A 23966-nucleotide genomic window follows, 5' to 3' on the forward strand; every position below is an offset into this window, starting at 1 on the left:
CACCTGAGACAATCTCCTTCCCAACTCTGAGCAGCTGCGGATCCCAACCCTACTCTTCCGTAAAATTTGCTCTAACACCCTCACCCCACTTTCCGCACCCACAGGGACAAGGCTGTCCCTCGCCACCTGCACCGCAACACACACACACACACACACACACACACACACACACACACACACACACACACACACACACACACACACACACACACACACACACACACACACACACACACACACACACACACACACACACCCTCTCCAGGCTACCCAGACCGCTTTCACCCTATTACACCGGGGGCCCCGGGAGGCGAGGAGGGTGAGAGTTGCCCAGAGCCCGGCCCCCGCCCCGGGACTGCATGCGCAAGCCCTGCCCCTGCTTCCTCTCCACCTGCCTGGGCTGACCGCGCTCCTCAGCGGTTCTGGCTCCCTGACGCCGCTGCTCGGGCTCCCTGACGCCGCGGCTCGGGGGCGGGGCGTCTCGAGGCTCCGCCCCTATGACGTCAGCCTAGCGGGGCGTGGCCTGGCAGGCGGTCAGAGGCTTCAGTCTCAGTCCCGCAGAGCGGCGACCGGAGGCAAGCATCCCGGCTCTGGCTTCTGCTCCCGCTCCGGAGGATGCGGCTCGACTAGGATGCTGCCGCGCCTGATAGTGCAGCTTCCGGCCCTCCTCAGCCTGCTCCTCGGCTTTCGCGCGCACGGTAAGGATCGGGGTCTAGCCCTGACCTCTCCGCGCCCGTCCCGCTCCCCCTCCTACCGGTCGTCACTCCTACATTAAAGTTCTGAGTCCCACGGAGAATCACGTCTGGTTTGCCCTCTATGGAGAGGGGCACCCATTATCTCCCTACTCCCCGAATCTCCCTCATTCTGGCAAGCCTGGGTCTCAGGCTCACCCGTTGTGGACGTGGAAGAGACTGAGATTGACTAGGGGAGGGGGAAGTATGGATAGAGAAGTTAAATGACCCCCCCACACACACACAAGTCACCGTCCACCCGCCTCCCTGTGCGTCATAAATTTACCCCTGGCTTTTTTGTTGTTCTAGTTCAAATGAAGAGACTGCTGGTCCCTCTGGGGAATTACTTTGATCTCAGTCTGACTCTACCTTCCCTTAGCTCTCCGATTAATCTATTTCTGCCCCGTGCCATGTCACCCTATCTCAGCACTTTTCCCCCACTATTACCTGTCACCCCCATAGGATCATCCCTTCTCCTTCTTTAGCCCCCAGTGCTCTCCCACTGCCACCTGCCTCCCTCCTCCCTACTGCTACTCCTTAGCTCACCTAACCCAGCCAGAAATCCTGGAAAGTTTCTGCAATTGAAAAGACTAAATCCTGAAGGGAGAAAATGAAAGGGCTGGGAGCCGGAGGGACCAGGAGCGGAGGCAGGGAGAGCAGGGACTGAAACTGCTTCTACATGACGCCAGAATACGAAGTAAAACATGCAGTCACCATTCACATGATAGAGAGCTGAGCTGGGGATGTGCAGCCCCAACACCACAATGACCCACTGTGTTTTTCACTTTCCGTATACTGTTTTGAAATCGAGACACAGACTTGAGGATCAAAGACAGTATAAGAAAGAAAGCAAGGGACCGGGACAGATGTGCTTTCTAAGTGAGGATGACAGTCAGAAAAAAGAAGCATTATTAGAGAGATGATGAGAAGTTGGAGAACAAGGGAAGCCTGGGAGTCGCTGTCAGATGGAGAGACATTAAGGGATCGAGGAGGAGAGAAGAGGAGCTGAATGTGGGTAATGGCCTTGACGTACTTCATTGCATTCGATCGGCAAGACTCTTAAAGTAGGTGTATTTATCGCATTCTTACAAATGAGAGAACAAGTTCAGGGAGGTTAAGTGATTTGTCTGAGTCACACTAGCAAGTGCTAGTTTGAGGCTCTTGAAGTTAGTTTCCCATGGTGAGAGGTGTAGCTGGCTGTGAGGGGAACACAGGAGGTGGAGAGAGGCACTGGTACTTAGTATATATCACCTTGGAGCCAAGGGTGCCAGCTCTTTGTGGAAACGTCCTCAGCCCAGTCTAGACCCCGGGCTGCCTGTCCTAAGGCTGGGTGTCTGGCTGCAGTAAAGCCCTCCGAGAAGTGGGGGCAAGCACTCAGCTTGGGGTTCTGTGAAGATAAACAGGTAGATGCCAACTAGCAGGATATCTGTGTACCCAAAGGACTCCAGAGAGGGGGGCCTTGGGCTAGAGCCAGGGCTGGGACCAGGGTGGGGACCAGGTGTGGGGACGGAGAGCAGGCCTTGGGATGGGGCTGGAGCAGGGACAGGGATTGGGCAGAGCCAGGGACCAGCTCATCTGAGAGCTCATTGTGGGCACATCTTAGCCCTCAGCCCCTGCCTTCTTGCCTGGGAGGCATCACACCCACCTTGGCTCTTCTCAACCAGCACTTCTGCTTCTGATCACCTACAGCACAGGACAGTGATTTAAGGACACTATACTAGCTCTGGGATCAGACGCATCTGGATTCAAAGGCCCACTCTACCGCTTACTACCCCATTGACCTTGGACAAGTCACTTAGCCTCTCTGAACCTTCGTTTCTTCTCTGGTAAAATTGGGGTAATAAATGCCTACCTTGTAGGATTACTGTGATAATTAAATGAGACAATATATGTAAAGTACTTAGCTGAGTGCTCAGCTCAAGGTAAAGTGCTCAGTAAATGGGAGCTGTTAGAATGCCTGCCACCATCACCACCATCATCTCCTCCCTGGCGGGGAGGTGGAGGGGACCTCTGCTAGCTCTGGTACTGACACTGTTCTCCCTGCGGACAGAACTGCCCAGACCTTCATCTGCGTGGTTTGAAGCAGAATTTTTCTACCACGTCCTCCACTGGACTCCCATCCCGAATCAGTCTGAAAGTACCTACTATGAAGTGGAGCTCCTGCGGTAAGCAAAAGGGAGGATGGAGAAAGGAGGGAGGTGAGTGAGGGAGTGGGTGAGTCCATCCCCTTCTACCCACCCTGGCATGGGAAGATACCTGCCTTGTTACTGAAATGACACCAGGAAGGACCCTGGCACATATCCATCAGTTGACAAGTACCGATCAAGTCTCATATGGGCAGAGTAGTGTGCTGGAAGCTCTGGGTGAGAAAGCCAAGGTATTGCCTTTATCCTCAAGATTTTTCCATGTTATTGGAAAAACAGGAAAAGCATCCGTAAGCCAGTTGGAGAACAAGGAAGCCCTAAGGACTACAGATGTAGTTGGGAGAAAGGAGGAATTGGGCTGTGTTGCAGGGAGTGGCAAGTCTTCCTGGATGAGTTGGCGTTTGAGCTACTCGTATTCCAATCTAAGAGTCTTCTAGAGCACAGAGAAATTGGTACAGAGTCCCAGAACCAAGGGAGATCCCCTTGCAACTAGATGCCCCGGACTAAAGGGAATACCCTGAGGGCTATACCGTCATGAGAGCTCTCCCCTGGCCTCCTGCTTCCCTCCTAAAGGAGTCAGGTTTGAGCACAAGTTCCTCTCCCAATGCCTACCCCGCTATCTCCCCAGGTATGGAGTAGAGCCCATCTACTGGAACCCCATCCGCAGCTGTAGCCAAACCTTGGTGCTGTCCTGTGATCTCACCATGCAGACCCTGGACCTGTATCATAGCAATGGTTACCGAGCCAGAGTCCGGGCAGTGGACGGAGGCCAGCACTCAAACTGGACCTCTCCCAACACTCGCTTCTCTGTGGATGAAGGTGCTTTTCCTCCCCGGGACCTAGAACATGGCTTTCAGGGTCCTTTCTGGCCGGAAGCTCTAGTCTAGAACTTTTCTTTCCATTCCCATAGCTCGCCTCATCTGCCTGGCTTCCTGGCCGGGGATTTAGTTGCCCAAACAAGCCTGAGTCAGGACTTTGGAGAAGGTTTAGATGAAAATAGCCAAGTTATTCAAGACTTAAAAGGGAACTGGAGTTGTTTATCCTACAGAAGAGAAGTCTTGGGGTGAGTTGGGGCAGCTGAGTCACGAGGGTCAGGTTGGTGTACTTGTAGGGTTCTGGGAGGGGAAGCAAATCCATAAGCACTCAGCATAGGGCAGCAAGCTGGAGGCAGAATTTCGATCAGGTCCTCCTCCCTTTAAGAATGAATTCCTCGGGGTCAGGGTGTGAGGCTTTGAAGCAGGGAGGTGCTGCTGAAGCAAAGTTGGGAGTTTCTCTCTGCAGGGAGAAGAGAAAAGAATAAGCCCCAAATGTGATGGGATTCTTTCCTTCTGCAGATTGGGACTGACTGTGCTCTATGTGTGTGGCAAGGCTGCTCTGCAGAATTCAGAATGATGCTCTTGGAGGTCATTGTCTCCCAAATGCCTGCCCACAGGCCGGTACTCCACTGGCTGCAGAAACATCACTGAAGAGTGTGTTTAAAATAGGCATTTCCTGGGCTTCCCTGGTGGCGCAGTTGTTGAGAGTCCGCCTGCCGATGCAGGGGACACGGGTTCGTGCCCTGGTCCGGGAAGATCCCACATGCCGGGGAGCGGCTGTGCTCCGCAGCGGGAGAGGCCACAACAGTGAGAGGCCCATATACCGCAAAAAAAGTAAAAATAAAAAAAATAGACCTTTCCAGGGCCCAGCTTCCAAAATTCAGATTCACTGTGTCTTGAGTGGGTCTGGGCATCTGCGTTTGTAACATGCTCCCCAGGATATCCTTATGTTCTGCCAGGTTGAGAAACCTGTAGCCCAGGTTTTAGGGTGGGTAAAGCTTGACCCTGGAGGCCAGGTATGGATGGGGTGCCCAGGCCCTCCCCAGGCTGCACGCCTCATGGTTTTGTCTCCCAACTCAGTGACTCTGACAGTTGCCGGCGTGAAGCTAGAGGTGCACGATGGCATCATCTTTGGGGTGATCCAGCTCCCCAGGCCCAAGATGGCCCCTGCAGGCAACACATATGAAAGCATCTTCCACAACTTCCGGGAGTATGAGATTGAGGTTCGCAAGGTACCAGGACGATATAAGGTATGGGATTCCCCAAGGCCAGGCTTCCCTTGTATACCCCTGGGGAACTTTTCCAGCAGAGTCGAGAGAGCTTGTGGGGCAAGTGGGGGTAGCCAAGATGGCCTGAGCCCTTAAACCTGTGCTTCTGCCAGGTGGCAGGGACGACAGTGCCCGCTAGGTGTCAGGCAGCGCAGGAGATGTTATAACTATTGCTTCCAACCCCCTTGCAGGTGGGGATTTTATTCCATGTTATAGATGGCAAAATGAAGCTCTCAGAGGCTATGAAAATGCCCAAGCACACTCCCATAAATGGGGGATCTGGAATCTGCAAAATCCATCCTCTTTCCTTTCAACCACAGTTGATTCTAGCCTCTTCTGGGATGGTCCTCAGTATCTATAAAATACTTCCTTTTTGCTTTTTTTTTTTTTTAACATCTTTATTGGAGTATAATTGCTTTACAATGTTGTGTTAGTTTCTGCTGTATAACAAAGTGACTCAGCTATACGTATACATATATCCCCATATCCCCTCCCTCTTGCATCTCCCTCCCACCCTCCCTATCCCTCCCCTCTAAGTGGTCACAAAGCACCCGAGCTGATCTCCCTGTGCTATGCGGCTGCTTCCCACTAGCTAGCTATTTTACATTTGGTAGTGCTTATATGTCAATGCCACTCTCTTACTTCGTCCCAGCTTACCCTTCCCCCTCCCCGTGTCCTCAAGTCCCTTCTCTACGTCTGTGTCTTTATTCCTGTCCTGCCCCTAGGTTCTTCAGAACCATTTTTTTTTTTAGATTCCACATATATGTGTTAGCATACAGTATTTGTTTTTCTCTTTCTGACTTACTTCACTCTGTATGACAGACTCTAGGTCCATCCACCTCACTACAAATAACTCATTTCGTTTCTTTTTATTGCTGAGTAATATCCCATTGTATATACGCGCCACATCTTCTTTATCCATTCATCTGTTGATGGACACTTAGGTTGCTTCCATGTCCTGGCTATTGTAAATAGTGCTGCAATGAACATTGTGGTACATGACTCTTTTTGAATTATGGTTTTCTCAGGGTATATGCCCAGTAGTGGGATTGCTGGGTCATATGGTAGTTCTATTTTTAATGTTTTAAGGAACCTCCATACTGTTCTCCATAGTGGCTGTGTCAACTTACATTCCCACCAACAGTGTAAGAGGGTTCCCTTTTCTCCACACCCTCTCCAGCATTTATTGTTTGTAGATTTTTTAATGATGGCCGTTGTGACCTGTGTGAGGTGATACCTCATTGTGGTTTTGATTTGCATTTCTCTAATGATTAGTGATGTTGAGCATCCTTTCATGTGTTTGTTGGCAATCTGTATATCTTCTTTGGAGAAATGTCTACTTAGGTCTTCTGCCCATTTTTGGATTGGGTTGTTTGTTTTTTGATATTGAGCTGCATGAGCTGCTTATATATTTTGGAGATTAATCCTTTGTCAGTTGCTTCATGTGCAAATATTTTCTCCCATTCTGAGGGTTGTCTTTTCGTCTTGTTTATGGCTTCCTTTGCTCCTTTTCGTTTTTAATACTAACTAAATCATGGTAATCACAGAGATCTTGGGCTGCCTCGATAATGCAGGGTTTTTTATCTTAGAAAAAGACCACTAAAGGGGGTTGGCCTTCAGTGCTTTAGAGCATCTCTAAAGGCCCCTTCGGCTCTCAGCTTGCACATGGCATGGAACAAGGATATCGTGTTTACTGCTCTGATTGTTTTCGTTTCAGTCCCATGACAAGATAAAACATGAAAACTTTAACCTCCCAGTCCCGAGAGGGGTGGGAGAGTTCTGTGTCAGGGTGAAACCATCTGTCAGCTCCCGAGTGAACAAGGAGGTCTGGTCCAAGGAGGAGTGCATCGTGCTCACCCCGCAGTGTGAGTTGGTCAGGGCTGCTGTCTGGGCAGAAGGGAGGCAGGAAGGGCCTCTCACTTCTGAAAAGCATTCCACTGAGGGCTGCCGATGTGGGGCACTGTGCTAGGTGCCCCCCAACTGCGACACAGCTCTCCATCCTCACACAGCTCTATGAAAGAGCTCCTATTGTCCCCATTTTAGAGATGCAGAAACTGAGGCTCAGTACCTATAAGCAACTTCCAGGGTGTGGCCACAAAGCCAGGTCTCCCAGCTCTGCGGGTGCTTCCACTGGAGCCCAGCTGCACTCCCAGGAGCCCTTCTGCAGCACTCCTCAGCCAGCTGTGGTGGTTCCTGTTTGTTACATTCCTCCGCTGTCTTTTCTTAGAGCTGGGGGCACCAAGGGCTTCTCCGAACTTCCCCTCCTCCCCCTCAGAGGAAAGCAGAACTGAGCTGACTCCTCCCCACAGCTGCAAAAGTCAGCAAATACTGTGCCAGACTCTCAGCCCGGTGCTGGAAAGGGGAGGGAGGGAAGGGAAAATGGCATGTGAAGGCTGTGGTTCTGCCCACAAGGATCTTACAGTCTGGCTGGGAAGACAGGGTGTGCCCAGAGCAGGCTGTAACTAGCTACTCAGGACAACATATGTCAAGTGCCCAGCGAATCATGCCAACAGTCAGTGCGCTGGGAGTGCCCGGTCCAGTGTGGGCAGCGTCCAGCAATGACCAGAGGGACTCCTTACTTTTCTGCAGTACATTTCAGTTTATGGCAGACACGCACAAACTCATTGTCATTTCAGCCTCACTCTGCCTTACTGAAGCAGAGGAAGGCACCATCTGTGTGCCAGGCGGCCTTAAGAGCTTTTCAACATCCACTCACTGATATAGAAATAGTTTTGTATACAGGTCTAGGTTCAAATCTCAGCGTCATCACTTATGAAATATATGACCTTGGGCAACTTGCTTAACCCCTCTGGGCCTCAGGATGCTAACCTATAAAAATAGGGAAGATAATAGTATTCACCTCCTAAGGTGGCTATAAGAATCAGGTGACATAGTACAGTAGTCCCCCCCCTTATCTGAAGGGCATACGTTCCAACACCCCCAGTGGATGCCTTGAAAGCATGTATATATACTATGTTTTTTCTCTATACATACATACCTATGACAAAGTTTAGTTTATAAATTAAACAAAAATTTAAGAGAATGCCCACATTGACACCATCACTACTCTTGCACTTTGGGGCCATTATTGAGTAAAATAAGGGTTACTTGAACAAAAGCACGGGATACCACAACAGTCCATCTGATAACTGAGGCAGCCACTAAGTGACTCACGGGTGGGATCTGCTGGACAGAGGGATGATTCATGTCCCGGGCCAGACAGAGTGGAGCAGTGTGAGATATCATCATGCTACTCAGAACGGCACACGATTTAACTGATGCATTGTTTATTTCTGGAAATCTTCCATTTAACGTTTTTGGACCACAGTTGAACACAGGTTAACTGAAACCACGAAAAGCAAAACCACAGATAAGGGGGGATATTATAAAGGGCTTGGTTCATGGTAAGTGCTGTGTGCTTCACAGCCATCTATGAGGTAGGCACTATTATTTTGCCCATTTCGTAGACGGTAAAACTAAGGCTCAGATAGGCTAACTAATTTGTCCACAGCCTCACAGCTAGTAAGTGGTAGAGCTGGGATTTGAACCCAGGTCTGGCTGCTCCCAAAGCCTCCCTTCTTACCTGCTGTACCATCCTGCCCCACCGCTATGTATGCCTTCATGTGAGTTTTGTGCAGAGAGCTGGAGGCCATGTGTCTAGTGAGGGAATCCTTCAGGGCAGAGGTTGGAGGGCCAGACAGGGACTCCCAAGAATCCTGGCGTGGCCTCCAGAGTTGTGGCCTAGAGGTAACCTGGGGGGGGTGTGGGGGGGGGTCACTCGGCCCCTCACCGAGAGGCTCCTGAGAGGGGCCATGGGATCCTCGGGGACTGCCCCTCCATATCCCATGGCACCAGGCTATAAACCCATCGCTCTGGGCCCACAGATTTCACCGTGACCAACCTCAGCATCTTCTTCACCTTTGTCCTGCTGCTCTGTGGAGCCCTGGCCTTCTTCCTGGCCCTCCAGCTGTATGTGCAGCGCCGGGGGAAGCTGCCCACCGTCCTGGTGAGTCTCACGGGGAGGCCACTGCCCCATCCTTCCCGGCCCCACCAGGACTCCGGGAGGCAGGGAGAACCCTCCCAGGCAGGCCGTGTACCCTCAGCCCTGACATTATCAGAGGCACCTTCATCAAGCACCATGGGGGCGGAGGGAGGGCTTGAATGCCAAGCCCAGCACGGAGAATGTTGCCTTATAGTGGCCCAGATAAGACACAGTAATCCCAACCCGCCATGCGCCATTTTGTTACTATTTGCCAATAATTGGCCACAAACCAGCCCCTGTGCATTAGTACCTCGGAGTCAGGTAGTTATAGCCTCACTTTACAACTGAGGAAACTGAGGCGTAGAGAGATTGTTACGTGCAGAGGGTCCCACAGCCAGGAAGAGTCAGGGCCGGAGCCCAGCCTTTCCCATCCCTAGAGGCTGGCGATGGGTGCTCTGGAACAGGCAGACAAAGGGCTGCTGTCAGTGTGGGAGAGAGCAGAGCGGAGAGGTGATGCTGAGAGGCGAGCATCTCCGGACCTTCCCACAGCCTATCCTCTTGCTACACAGTGCTGACAAACACCGCATTTGTAGTCAGCCGGCCTCCAAAGTTCAGCTTGCCACATTGAGCAGCATTTCCAGACCACAGCCCGTCTCTGGCCTGGGATTCAGACTGGACCAAAGGTGGTCCCCACAGCTGACATTACTGTGATGGTCGAGGGCTCAGCTGTAAGGGTGGGCTCCTTCAGGGAGACCAGGGCCCAGGGAAGCTCACAGCTGGAAGGGGACCCTCCACAAGGATCCCAGGATCTCTAGGAAAAATAAGGAGAGAGACAGAGGCCCTCTGAAATTATTTTGAGTAAGAACTCTGGGATGGGGATGGAGGGGAGAGAAGAGGGGTGGGGCTGCCTGGTGAGTGCACCAAGGAACCTGCCCTCAGGGATGGGTAACTAGACAGCAGAGTGGTAGGAAAGGACCACTGGATGGGAGAGTCTTAGTTGGGCTTGGGAAAAGGCATCTAGTAAGAGAGAGGTAGCTGTTGAGTTACAGTTACCAAGCAAATACAACATGCAAAATGTTGTACGGAAGCAGCTGAGTAATGTGGCCACTGGTCCCAAGGGGCTTGATTACGTCTGGTGGGGCAGCCAACGAATCAACGATTACGTTTAATGCAAACCAGTGAAATGGACATAGATGCAAAAATGCCAAAGGAGATGACAAGCAACCTCTGTTTTTGTTGTTCTTTCTGAACATTTGGATCACAGAATTGACTTGTCCTCATGAGTTTTTTCGTCCTCAAGATAAGTACAGCCCAGTTTCCTTCCTCTAACGATCACAGCCGTTACTAACTTTATAAATAACATGCACTTGCTTGTTCTCATTCATTAGCTGCTTTGATCTGATCTTCAATGATTATCAAAGTAAGCATTGTTAAACAAGTGGGGATTACAAATCAGGACAGTTGAGTACCAATTCCAGATCTATTTGTTCTTTGCTGCTGTGTGACACTGGGCAAGTCATTTAACTTCTCTGAGGTTCAGTTTTCTCCTCTAGGAAATAGAGATAATAATACTTCTTTAGAGAATTATTAGAGAGTAAAATTCAGTTCACCAAGTGTTTATTGAGTGCTTTCTCTGTACCAGGCACTGTTCTAAGTATTTTACATGCATGAACCACAACTTGAGAAGGCAATACTGTCATTACTTCCATTTTGCATAGGAGGAACTAAAGCACAGAGAGGATAAATGATTTGGCCAAGGTGACACAGCTGATAAGAGGCAGACCTGGGATTTGAACCCGTGAAGTCTGGCTCCAGAATACACATCCTTAGTCACCAAGCCACATGATATCAATAGGGATACAACCAATAAGAGTTGCATTAGAGTCATCACATACAAAAGGAACAAGGGCAGATGTGCAACAGTGAGTCAGTAAGTCAGTCAACAAACCTTTGGAGTGCCTACTATGTGCCAGCTCAGTTTAAGCTCTGGGAACAGAGTGGCCCATAAGAACAGACGACTCCTGCCCTCAAGGAGTTTCTATTCTCTTGGGGTTGGAGATCGTGTGTGTGTGTGTGTGTGTGTGTGTGTGTGTGTGTGTGTGTGCGCATGTGGGGGCACAGAAAACAAAAAAATAACTCCAGGAACTAAGTGCTAGGAAAAAATAAACTGGGTTAATGGGAAGAGAGTGTCTGGAGCACTGCTTTAGCAAGGGTGATTGGGAACGTTTCTCTGAGGAGATGACATCTGAATTGAGACCTGAACGATAAGGAGGATACAGCCATACAAAGTGCTAGGAGAAGAGTATTCCAACCAGGAGTAGCCTGTGCAAAGGCCCTGAGACAGCACTGTCCAGAGCAAAAGGCACACCAGTGCGGCTGGGGCACAAGAGCAAGGGGGAGAGAGGTTAAGTGACTTCCCTGGGCCTCTGGGCAATTGATGGGGAACGAGGCCCCCTCAGCTGCTAGCTCTGCTTGTTTCACTGCCCCACGCTGCAGCCAGGCTGTGTTTATGTGAGTCACTCAGGGAGTGAAGAAATTAGCTCGGTGTCTCACATCCAGCGTTGTAAGAGATGAAATGAATAACATGGGATAGGATAGGACAGGACAATACAATAGATCACAGTGCACAGGTAGTAACGATAAGTATTATTTTGTGAAATTGGTTTCAATCATATATGAGTTATATATTTATGGGCTATTTACATACAGGTTATTGTGTAACATATTTCTTACTTGGGGTCATAGTGGAAAAGAGTCTGAAACACATTTCTAGATCTCAGTGGGTCCAGCCTGCTTTCGGGTTTGAAAAGCACTGCTGATAGAGCCTCCCGAGAATGTTCACCTTTCCCTGCAGCCTCCCATTCTGCCTGTCATTCTGTCCGAACTCCGAGAATACGGGCTTCTTAGGTATCTGGCCTGAGTCAAACTGAGAATTGCATGAGGAGGAAAACTCAATTCTGAACCAAAACCGAAAGGACAAGTGGCAGTGTACTCCAGGCTCTGCAGGACCCCTCTGTTGGAGCAGTACCTCCTGAACCCCTGGCCTCCCCTGGCCACACTGGGGCGGGTTCCTGCAGGTGACCCTCCCACCCCTCACTCTACCCTCTCCTCCCCAGGTCTTCAAGAAGCCCAGTCCCTTCAGCCTCATCAGCCAGCTTTCCTGCCCAGAGACCCAAGACACCATTCACCCCCTCGATGAGCAGGCCTTCCCCAAGGTGTCCCCAGAGCTGAGGAACTCGGAGCTGCACGGCAGCACGGACAGTGGCTTCAGCAGTGCCAAGCCATCCCTGCAGACTGATGAGCCCCAGTTCCACCTCCCTGCCCCCCACCCCCAGGCTGGGGGTACTTTGGGAAAGGGGGCGCCCCGGTTGCCAGAGGACAGCTGCAGTAGCGGCGGCAGCAAAAGTACAGACAGCGGGATCTGCCTGCAGGAGCCCAGCCTGAGTCCTGGCACGGAGCCCAGCTGGGAGCCGCAGGCGGGGAGCGACAGCCGGGACCAGCTTGACAGTGGCATTGGCCTGGTCCAGAACCCTGAGGGGCAGCCTGAGGATGTTCAGGGTGGCTCAGCTTTGGGCCCTGTGAGTCCCCTGGGACCGGAGGTGGCTGCAGGAGAAGACCCAGCTGCAGGGGCCTTCCAGGGCTACCTGAAGCAGACCCGGTGCCCGGAGGAGAGGGCAGCCGAGGCAGGCGGCCTGGAAGAAGAGTCCTCCTCAACAGATGGCCTTGGCCCCAAATTCAAGACATGCGTGGATGCTGAGGTGGACTGGCCTCTACCAGCCCTGGCCAAGGGCTATTTGAAACAGGACCCCCCAGAAATGACTCTCACTCCCTCAGGGGCCCCAGCTGGACAGTGGAACCCACCAACTGAGGATTGGTCACTCCTGGGCTTGACCCGCTGTGGTGACCTTGGAGCATCTGACTGGAGCTTTGCCCACGACCTTGCCCCTCTGGACTGTGTGGCAGCCCCAGGCGGTCTCCTGGGCAGCTTTGACTCAGACCTGGTCGCCCTGCCACTCATCTCCAGCCTGCACTCAAGTGAGTGACTCGGGCCAGAGGGCTGCTTTTGGTTTCCGCTGCACCCTGCCTGGACCCAGAGGGGCCCCAGGGGATGAAAGTGAAGCACGAGGCCAGTCTGGGCACTTTTCTGCAAGCGTAGTGAGGCCAGCGCCAGGCCTGGTAAGTGTCCAGGGCAGGAGGACACTCAGCTAGCACAGGGTACATGTGTGGCATTGGCCTCCTCTGCAGACGGGGCCCTGCAGACTCTGGCGGAACTGAGAAGGGCAGGGCAGAGATCTCCACCTCCTTGGGATGCTTCCCATATTGTAAAGGACTGCTTGCTCAGGGGAATCATGGGGCCTTTTGGAGTTGTGGTGAGGCCACCAGGCTGAAGTCAGCTCAGAGAGCCAGGCCGCCCTGCTGAGGCCAGCCATGTGTCAGGGCCTCCAGCAGGATAGAGGGCCGAGAGGATGGAGGCTTCAGGGCCTCGCTGCAGGGGCCATTTCTAGGAGGTAAAAGAGGGAGCAGGGGTCAAAGGGAGCTGAGATGCAGAAGGGGGCTTCTGGCTCAGAATCCAGTGCTCTGGGGATGGCTTGTGTCCATCTGCAGACAGCACCCTCTTTCAAGCAACTAGAGCAGCATCCCCCTGGGGCACTTGGAGTGGCCAAGCCATGCACTACCCTCACCCTGCTGCCCACACCATCTTGCTGACAGTACCAGCGAAAGCATGGGTGTTTGTACTGGTCAAAACTCAGGCCTTCAGGTGGCCTCTAGGCTTGGACGCCACCTTATCTGCCCAAGAGGGTCAGGGTTAGGACCTGCACTGTGTTTGCTGCTGACATCCAGCTATAGGACAGGACACTGGGGTAGGGTCTCTGTTCAATGATCAGCTGTGCGACCTTGGGCCAGCCACTTCTCAGAGGGCCTCAGTTATCCCATCTGTGATGTAAAGAATCTCTAGGGGACCCTTCTAGATGATGGATGGATGATAGCCAAGCTGGCTTCTGGGGTGACATCTCCAACCCCAACTGACCCTGGGTAGGGAGGAAGCCACGCCTTCACAGAGCTGGCTTCTTTCCCATGCCGCAGGCTAACTGATGTAGCAAGAGTGCATGGCATTGTGCTGAGAGAACAATCAGACCCTGGGCCCAGAGAGGGGGCAGGTGTGGGCCCCGCTTCCCCACAGTCAGTTTAGAATCTGTCTGCAAAGCCATTTTACAATCCGTGGGCAGGGAACCTGGGAGGGGTGATAGGCCTGGGGCGTGCCCACCGCCCAAGTCATCCTCGGCCCTGTGTTTTCCGTGGCATTCTGGGAATAGATATCAGGCCCAGGGAATCCAGCCAGAGCCCCTTCCACTCTGCCAGGAAGCTCGTAGGCGCCAGTCCGATAATAACTCCCTCTAGAAACAGGCTTGAAGGAGGGGTTTCTCAGCGTTTCCTTGGAAGGTTTATTTATTTATTTTGTTCATTTATTTATTGAAGCAGCAGCAAGATACAGGGAAAGAGTTCTGGGTATTTCGATAGCCTAGGAGTTCTCATTCTGATTTCACTGTTTCTAGCCGTGTGACCGTGGGAAAGCCACTTTTCCTCATCTGTGAAACCAGAAAACGTTGTCTGACTTGTTTCATTCATAAGGGTGTGAGGTTCCACTGACAACGAGGATGTGAATGTGCCTTGAACGCAGGCTCTGTAAATGAGTGACATGTGTTCTTTCTTCCAATAAATTGTCAGAACCACAGGAATCTTGGGAAACCAATCAGATTTCTGATGACACAGTGGCTGGTAGAGGCATCAAGTTGTTGACGATCGAGAATGATAATGAGTAGATGTGCGATGTCACTTTAAGCTACCAAGACTGAGGACTTAGGCTCAAATCAGGTCCAAGTCGTCATGTTAACATTTATTTTCTGTGACCTTGGGCAAGTTTCTTACTAAGTTCCAGTTTCTTCATCTATAAAATGGGAATAATCATTCCTCATGGGGATGTCAGGAGGTTTAAATGAGATCACACATGAAGAGTTACATTTAAAGCTGTATAGGGAAATGGACAGTTTTTCTTGGAAACAGGTGAAAATGAAAGAGATCATGAAAAATGTATGTTATGTGACGAAATTGCTGAAAGAGTACGTGAGGAAAGATAATGAATGCAACGTAAGGTATAGAGCATGTAATGTAATGAGAGGTAATGAAAATGAGTGTAAATGAAAGAGTATGCAGAGGGTTCTTCAAGAAGACTGAAAAGGAAACAGTGGGACAGAAAACACTATCTTTTGGATGTGAATTCTGACAACTTGAAAGGAGACCCAACAGCCCCTCCCTTCCAGGCAGACAGCAGACCAGGCATTCCTGGAGCCTCGCCAGCTGCTCCCCCCAACGTGGACGTGTGTCCCAGCAGTGCTTCTCGTAAGTGCAGAAGCCATCTGCATTCAATTCTAAAAGCAGCCTCCCCCTTCCACGAAAAGCCACGTGTGGGTTTCAGGCTCTCCCCGAGCTCAGCCCAGCCGGTGGAGCAGACCCAGGGCTTGGGGCCTGAGTTTGGGGTACACTTTGCTCTTTGTCGCAGTCTGGATCCTCCAGGAGGTGGTCGGGGACACCACATCTCTGTTCCCCTGTGTCATCTCTGATGATGCCTCTCCCCTTTTACTCTGAGAAAATAACCAGTTCTGGGGAAGCATTGATCCTGTTATCTTCAGAGAACTTGACTAATCTTATACCGTTTGGGACCTGCTCAGACTTTTGCCCCGAAGGCCTCCTTGTCAAATTGGTGTATGGGGTTGGTCACTTCCTCCTGGAAATGAGTGTTGGAGATGGCGTCTGCCCAAGGGAAAGGCCTCTGGGGCAGGTTGGATGAAGCCTGGCTGAGACATGAATAGGAAGTTTCAGAGAGTAAGACGAATCCCTCTCAAGGAACTGAGGCCAGTTTGGATGGAAGAGAGGAAGCAGGGAGTAGTTCAAAGGAGAGAGTGGAGTCCAAGCACGTGAGCTCTTGCAGCAGGCTTCCCTTATGTGGAAGGAGTAGGAGTTTGTGCCGGGTCTCCTCCTCTTTTAAGCTGCTTTCTGACCACCCAGCACGGCCAGGGCCATGGGATAAACTGAGCGAGTTCTTCCCAGGCTTCTTGGGAATTTGGAATAAAGTCTCCAAGAGATGGCCCCGTTTGTTCCTACACTGAGAAACCTCCTTCGAGGGCTTTTCTAAGCTGAAGGATGGGTGATTCTGCATTTCTATGAGCTAATGGAACTTCCACTTAGTAAGGAGATGGGAAGTGGGCATTCTACTGAACTCTGTTTTCCCGAGTTTGTAAATAGCTATAGTCAAAGAGTCTGCCTCGTCTTTCCCCAAAGATCTCCATCCCTCCCCACCCCACTCCCAATGCACACACGGTCACAGCACACACACCACCCCTGAGATGGTCCCACCCACTGCACTGAATGGAGCCCACAGGGCAGTGCAGGTGGAGGGTCGCTGAGCCCCGCCCACGAACGGCAAAGAAGGGGGTCTTGCTGTGCCCACCTGGGACAGCACACTGGTAACCATGTGAGGTAGTTCTAGCAGTTAAGGCTGATTTTATCAAACCCCAGTCTAGAGGACACTAGGTACTAGAAGGCATGACTCATCTATTTCCTGTAGTGCTCATGGGTTTCTTTTAAAGCAAATCCACAATTAAAAATTTCTGATTAATCATTTATGATCACTTTTGTTGATAAGCCACCACACCTCACTATCAGCTTGATCTTAACTTCATTTTCACTCCCATAAACATTGAAAAAGGGTGCTGGGACCCAGTAAACACTGACAAGGGTTGGGTGAGGTGAAAGTTGTGTTTTAGAAAGATAACCCTGGTCAGTACACAACAGGGTCAATACACCCTGGCATGAGTCAGAAGGAACCAGGCAGAATGCGGGGTGAACTGTCGGAGGCATTCCTTGTCAGCATTTCATTTCTTCAAGAAACACATTATTAAGCATGTACTACGTGCCCAACATGGCACTCGGCCCTGGGTCCAGAGATGAGGATTCGGATACGAAAGCGTTTGTGCTATGACCCACTTAGGTCAAGTTCTCATTCAAAGGTATGGAGAAGACCACCAAGCTCCTCTGCAGCCAATATACAGTTAAAATACTCACCTCATGATCGCCCAACCAGAGGAAAAGCAGGCTGCCATTCCTCTGCTCTTAGCCATGCCTATGCTGGGCACCTGTCTTGCAGACCCCACTGTCATTGGTGCCATGTTGTTCCTTGGACAATCACAGCCCATCACAAGGGTGCAGCTGAGGGTTTGTAGTAAATCAGCTGATCTGTGGGGCTGGTTAGCTCTGGAGTAGGCACAGGGAGGGGTGCTGGTGATGATTGGTACATGACGAGCAAAGGTCTGGGTGTGGGTGCCACACCTGTATACCTCTACCTGCACAAGGAAGGAGGGGCTGGTGGAGGTTAAGTCCTCATGATGGCCCTGGAGAGAACAGAAACATTCTTCAGGATCCTGCTACCTAGTCATGCAAATCCTAGGCACCCCTCTACCTATCCCCCAGGGCACTCAAATCACCTGGGGGTACTTGTCTTCCTAAGCTTTTCCTCAAGGCCCAGAATTTCTAAGGCTAGTTCCCAGGGACCTGCTTAATAAACAAGTTCCAGGTGATCAAGTTGCAGGTGATTCCCATATACATTAAAGTCTGAGAGTCACTGCTTTCGAGAATAACTTGATGATTTGCTGCTTGTTCTATTAAACTCAACCCTTCTCTCCTCACTGCTCCTAGATGGTACCACCCAGTCCATACCTTTAAATGCCATCTGGATGCTGGTGACTTCCAAACGCCCAAGCAGGACTTCTCCCTAACTCTGCTGCCTCCTGAGCAGCTCCATTTAGATGTCTAGCATGCATCTCAAAAATATGTCTGCAGCAGAACTCTTGACTCCCTCACACACTCATTCCTCCCCCAGTCTTCCCCTCCTGAGTAAATGCACCATCATTTACCCAGTTGTTCATAACAAAAAACCAGGAGTCATCCCTTCACAACCCACATCTGATCCATCAGGTAGGTCCTATCAGCTCCACCTTCCAAACAGATGGTGAACCCAACCACTTGTCACCACCCCCACATGATCATCCTGGTCAAATCCATTATCATGTCTCACCTGGACCACTGTTCATCCCCTTCCTGCCCCTCTATTTCCACTCCGGCTCCGTTAGTCTAATTCAGCATGATCTGTACAGTATACTTACTCTAGTGCAGTAGCCAACGTGATCTTTATAACATACGACTCAGGTCATGTTATTCCCCTGCTGGAAGCCCTCTCCTTTGCTCTTGGTCCAAATCCAGATGAGCTGGTATCTGCCCACTCTCTCGACACACCTGCTGCAGCCTCCCCCTGCCCACTCTGCTTCAAGCTAATTTCCATCTCAGGTCATTTGCCCTTGTTCCTCCCAGGTCTTATCCTGCATTCCCTCCTCATTTAATTCACGTGTCTCCTCAAATGGAGACTCTTTGAAGAAGTCTCTCCTCACCACCCTCCCCAAGTATCCGCCCCATCTCTACTTCATCCCTCTATCCCCAGCTTACTTCCTTCAGAGCACTTATCATTATCTGAAGTGACATGATCGATTTATGTGTTTATTTGCTCATAGTCTGTCTCTCCCAATAAAATATAAGATCTGTAAAGACAGGGACTTTATCTCTTTTGTTCACTCCTACATTCCCCAACTTCAGTTTGTATTTGTTGAAGGAATGAATGAGCAAGTAAATAAATGAACACAGACTTACAATATAAGGCTGTAAGTGCTGCCTTAGCCTAGACTGCCCCATCCAGAAGCAGAGCCTGATTCAAGGAATTGTGGGCAGGTGGTTTATTTAGAAGGCAATCAGAGGGAACAAGGGTGAGGGAACAGGAGAAGGAAAAGCCAAAACAAGAATATGTTATCAGGCTGGTCATGCTGAGAGCAACTGGACCCTGATCCCACTGGAATGTTTCTTGGAGCATAATAGAGGCCTCTTCCAACTGTCCCCTGAGCACTGACAGTAGAATTCCTAATCCATCAGCTCCTGAACTTCACTGGCTGAGGCTTGCCCCAGAGATGTTGACTCATCTGTACTCTCGGGCTGCTGGTGAACAGGGCTGCATGGGCTCCCCCAGAACAGAAGGAGCCAGGGCAGAAAGCAAGTGATGTGCAGTGGGCACTGCAGAAGAGACTGGTTAGCACAAAGTCAGTCAGAGCCCACTCAGAACTGGCCAGAATCAGGGGTGGGGCCAAGAGGATGTAAGGGATCATAAGAAGCATCAGCTGAACGTGCTGTGATGGAGATGTGCACAGCGGTCCATAGGAGGGCCATTTGGTCCAGCTAGAGTGTTCAATGCACATTTGTTGGACTAAACTGAAAGGAGTAAAATACACGATTTATTAGATTATGCTAAGTGAGGTTGGGAGACTTCCAAAACTTGAGATATTGTAAGATCTGAGCCCACGGTTCAAACCTGGGGCAAAGAAACCACACATCTAGTAGAACAAGCACTGTGTGGCATGATACAATGGAGTGAAGAAAGCAAAACTTCCTCACATGGAGGAAGTGCCCATCAGTCCACCCAGGCTGAAAGGACCAATCCATGGACAAGCTTCCAAGCCAAGGTGGCTGGTCTGGAGATGCCCCAAGGGCAAAAGGGAAGAGGCAACACACCCAGGGAGTGAACAGAATGCTCAGGAGTGGAATGGAACTCAGGAGACCTGAGTTCTACCGTCACCCAGCTCAATCTTGTCATGCCTCAGTCTTCTCATCTGCCACATGGAGAGAGTAATCTTCAATCTGACTCCTCTCATGAATGCATTGGGCATACTGCTGTCATTGAACATACAACATTCCATGCTCATTTCACTGTGAGCTCTTGGAGAGCAGAGACTCCTCTTGATTTCTCTCTGTATCCTTCACACCCAACCAATGGCTAATATATAGCATAGGTGCTCAGTACATTTTTGGATGCATAAATGAATGCCTGAAGGAGTGGATTTCCTCACAGAGAAAAGCATGTGAAAGATGGTGAAGTAGTATAATGTTCACATATGAGATGGCAATGTGGTAATGGTAGCCTGAGGCTGAACGTATACTTGGGAGACATTAGACCGATCTGAAATGAAAGCAGTCAGGATATAAATTTGATTTTATTTTCAGGCTCGTCATCTTCTCGGCTTCATCATATTATACCATGATTATTCCCTTCTCTGCTGTTTTCACCCTATAGCTCTTAGGTGTTGGAGGGACTCAGGGCTACAGACTAAAGAGGAAGCCTAGAGCAAGGGGATGTGGTGAGGAGGCAAGGCAAGGGACCGTGAAAACATTGAACATGCAGCCATTCACCCCTTCAGCAAACATTCATTGAGCACCTGTCATGGGTGGGCCCTCTGGGAATACAGCCGGTGACAAGACACGATCCGTCTCTTCCTTGGCTCACCTCTGCAGTGGACACACACACACACACACACACACACACACACACACACACACACTCTCAGAGGTGTCTCTGCCTCCCTCCTTCCCTGCCTCCCTCCCCCAGCACTGTGGAACTGAAGTCACCCACACTCTGAAATAGCCTTGCAGCTGGAAGGGGCCTGAGAATCCTTAAGTCCAGTGGCAGCCTTATACAAACAAGGCACCTGGGACCCACCAACTCCTGGGGCTAGACCTGAAGATGAGGCTTCTTACATTTTCCACCCCTCTGCCTCTCTACGGCTCCCTGCTTGTGTATGAGAAACCTCATCCTAGGCTTTGGGGATGGGGAGACTACCCCCATGTCTCTGCAGGAAAAATCCAAGAGACAGGGAGTCTACCAGGATCTCTAGCACTTCCCCACCTGTTGTTTTGTTGGCCTGTTGCTGCTCTGGGCAGACAGAACATTTTCACTTCTGGTCCCCAAGTGTGAGAATTCACCAGGCCACTGGCTTCCTGTTTTGTACCAGATCTGCTTAAATATCACTGTTTCTAGATGGTTTTTGATCACTAAGCACTTTAAAAAAGTAATGATAGACTGATCTACTCCCACTGTGAGGTTCTCAGAACCCTGGGCCAGAGAGAGGGACACCATAGACACTGGGCCCTCCAACCGTGGTCAGTGGCATGGAGCAAGGTCATTACAGCTGAAAAGGAAGCTACAGGAGAGCAGAGCTCCCCCCTCACCTGTCCAGCTACTTCATGGGTTTGGCCATTATCTCTCAAATAGAAAAAGTCACTGTGAGCACTTTCTCCAGATCTGTATCAGTTGATGATCAAAGGGTTGAACATGATTGAGGACGGAAAGAGAAAATCGAAAGTTTTGGTTTTCCGAGCACCTGGGATTGGACCAGGGATGAAGCAACACCCAAGATTCCCTGAAGAGACTGAAGAATCTTTCAACATAATTTCCTGAGGAGTTCCTGGCTATGGCCAGAGCCGTGCAAGGTACCATAAAGAACTCAGAAAAAGTATAAGATCTGAATTTTGCCGCAAAAAGTACCCATCAAATAGGAGAAAGCGAGGTTAATCTCAAGAGAGACTGGATTCCTACACAGTGCCTAGCACAGTTCCTGGCCTATTAGAGAAACTGCATGAATGAATAAATACAAGGGAATGATCAAGAATTAAGTTATGGTAGCCAGAGAGTATTTGTAATTAAAACTCAGAAGACAAGAAGATCCATAGATGTTGAAGAAGTTTCTCTGGAGAAGTGAAAATTGAGATGACCTAAAGAATGCACAGAATTTGATGATTTGGAGGTGAAAGGGGATATAAAAAATAAAAGAAAGAATGAGGAATGGGTCAGTGGGAAGCTCAGGGCTGAGGACAAGGCCTGAAGAGGCCAGGCTTCTGAGAAGCCCTTCTCACCACACGAGGGGACCTGGGAAAGAGATTAGAGACCAGAGCGAGGGGGCCAGGGAGCTCAGGGAGCTGCTAGCTTGGGCAGAGGCTAAAAGTGAGCAAGAGTTATAAAGACAACACATTCTTGCCTAGCCTTAAGCAAATCATTTCACCAGACCCTGAGCCTCTGTTCCCTCACCTGTGAGGCTGGGAGGATGAAGTGACACAGTGCATTTGAAGTCCCTGCTTTGCACAGATCTTTGTTCAGCAAATGTTAGCGTTTTACCTTCCTGCTCAAGAAGGGCTCGGTCGGGAATGGTCCAGTCTCGTGAGCTGGTCAGACCTAGCCAAGGTCAAAGAAAGACTGAGTAATATTTAGGATCCTAAACCATCAGGGTCTAAGGGAACTGCAGCCATCACCTTTCGGCTGCCACCTCCTGAGTTAGAGAGTTATAACTACACTTTGTAGTATACTTGCCTCTTTTGTGTATTGAATGCCTACCAAGTGACAGGTGCTGTGCTAAACACAGAGAGTACAGAGATTAGAAGGTGAAACTCTTTTTCTCCTTCAAGTAAAAGAGAGGAACTTTGGAGAAGTAGTCCAGTCCTCGATGGCCAGATGCTGAAATTGAAGCCCAGGGTGGTGAAGTGACAGCCCATGGCCACACAGCATGGCAGGACAGGTCAAGACCAGACCCTGTTCTACAGTGTTCAACCCTCCTCCCACCAGCCCCGAGATCAGGCTGCATCTGTGAGGCCTCAGATTCTACTCAGGCTCCAATGCAGTCAATGTGGCTGGCTGTGCAGCCTTAGGCAAAGCATACACCTCTCTGAGCCTCAGCCTCTCCATATGTAAAATGGGACCAGTAATCATCTCCACGTCACAAGGTTGCTACAAGGTTCAAGACACAGTAACACGCATGGAAATGCGTTGTACTCTGCAGACTGCATATTGTATCAGCAGTTTCTGCTCTTCCTCATGTCACCTTGGCGTCTTTCTCTAGGACAAGGCAGCCTTCTGTGGCCAGAGAAACTGGGTGTTTCTCTCCACTCAGCAGGCATCTATTAAGCCCCGCCTATGGACTCCACTTTTAGCAGTTACTAAAAACCTGTGGGATGTAACCCTGCCTGATCGGGTGACCTCAAGTCTAGAGTCCTGAGGGAGGCCACAGGCAAGATGAGACTTAAGCCAACCGTGGAGACTAGATGTGGCTGGGGGTGGGGGGAGTGGGGAGGAGAAGGCATTCTAGGCAAAGGCAGCCCTGGCAAAGACACCAAAGAGGAACCTGGTGGCAGTGAACATGGGAAGGGCCACGGAACTGCTGACACTCGTGACCGCTTCCTGGCTCCTGGGGCCAGTGAGATGAGGAATAGTTAAGGGGAGAAGGAGGGCCTGGGTGGGGGGGGGGGGTCGGTGCTGGCACGGCCATGGGTCTGGGTGCCCAGCCAATGCCCACACCAACCAGACTTGAAGCCAGATTTCTCAGCATCTTCTCCCTTATCGTTTCTGAATCAGCTGGAATCTGCCCCCAACGGAAACATGTAGAATCCAGGGTAAAGAAAGCCGTGCTAGCCGGTCAGACTACGGAAGTCAGGAAAACGAGGGGGAGGCAGAGAGGACAGGGAACGCGTCAGAGGACCCAAAAAGAGGAAGTGGCCCAGTCTCAGTTCTGCTCCCAACTGAGGAGCAGAATGGAGGAAATACCCTCCTTTCTCCCAGCCCTCGGCAGCTGTCTCTGTCTCCTAACCTGAAGCCACCAAACCGGGGGCCGAGACCACTTGGGCTCTGGGCCCCATCCTTTCTGTTTTTCCCAAGGCCGCTGAGTTCTGAGCACTTTCAGGGGCCTAGGACAGTCCTGCCGGGGCTGCAGACCCAGGATCCACACTGAGCAGGGCATAGCTGAGAGTTTATTGAGGCTGGACACCCCCTGGGTTAAGCAATGGGGCTCAGCCCTCAGAACTGAAATGCAAGGAAGAAGGACACCAAAGTCAGCCCTTCCCCGGCAATAGGTCTTCAAGGAAGGGAGGGATCTAAAGTCACTGGGGGGCTCTTCCCCAGCCCCACCTACTCAGGAATAGAGGAGTTAGGGCCCAGCTGAAGACCTCCAAATCCGGAGCTTTGGTTTATTAAGCTGGAGCCTGGCTACATTGAGAGAATGGACCCCAGACCCCGGAGGGAAGTAAGGGGATAGCAGCTATAAGTCCCCTCTCCC

General features: G+C 50.7%; 1 protein-coding gene and 1 long non-coding RNA gene across 6 annotated transcripts; one reads left to right on the forward strand and one right to left on the reverse strand.

The window, feature by feature from the left end:
• Positions 1–538: 538 nt before the first annotated feature.
• IL10RA (interleukin 10 receptor subunit alpha) lies at positions 539–14674 on the forward strand. Of its 5 annotated transcripts, none has more exons than XM_012534325.3 (7): positions 539–698; positions 2782–2896; positions 3504–3694; positions 4771–4940; positions 6676–6823; positions 8843–8964; positions 12057–14674. In XM_012534325.3, exons 1-7 carry the CDS (start codon positions 632–634, stop codon positions 12981–12983), a joined length of 1740 nt encoding a protein of 579 aa, XP_012389779.1. In that variant the 5' UTR covers positions 539–631; the 3' UTR covers positions 12984–14674. The 5 variants fall into 5 exon arrangements, with proteins under 5 accessions (XP_012389779.1, XP_033290402.1, XP_033290404.1 ...); XM_033434512.2 differs by lacking the exons at positions 539–698; positions 2782–2896 and adding exons at positions 3786–3938; positions 4210–4344 and having other exon boundaries at positions 3584–3694; XM_033434514.2 differs by lacking the exons at positions 539–698; positions 2782–2896 and adding exons at positions 3786–3938; positions 4210–4278 and having other exon boundaries at positions 3584–3694.
• Positions 14384–23474, reverse strand: LOC125965293 (uncharacterized). The gene is made up of 2 exons (XR_007479030.1): positions 17062–23474; positions 14384–14887 (listed from the first exon to the last, which is right to left on the reverse strand). It is a non-coding gene; the product is annotated as an uncharacterized LOC125965293 (long non-coding RNA).
• Between the last annotated feature and the right edge of the window lie 492 nt (positions 23475–23966).

The sequence above is a fragment of the Orcinus orca genome, chromosome 8 (assembly GCF_937001465.1).
Source record: "Orcinus orca chromosome 8, mOrcOrc1.1, whole genome shotgun sequence".
Lineage (NCBI taxonomy): Eukaryota > Metazoa > Chordata > Mammalia > Artiodactyla > Delphinidae > Orcinus > Orcinus orca.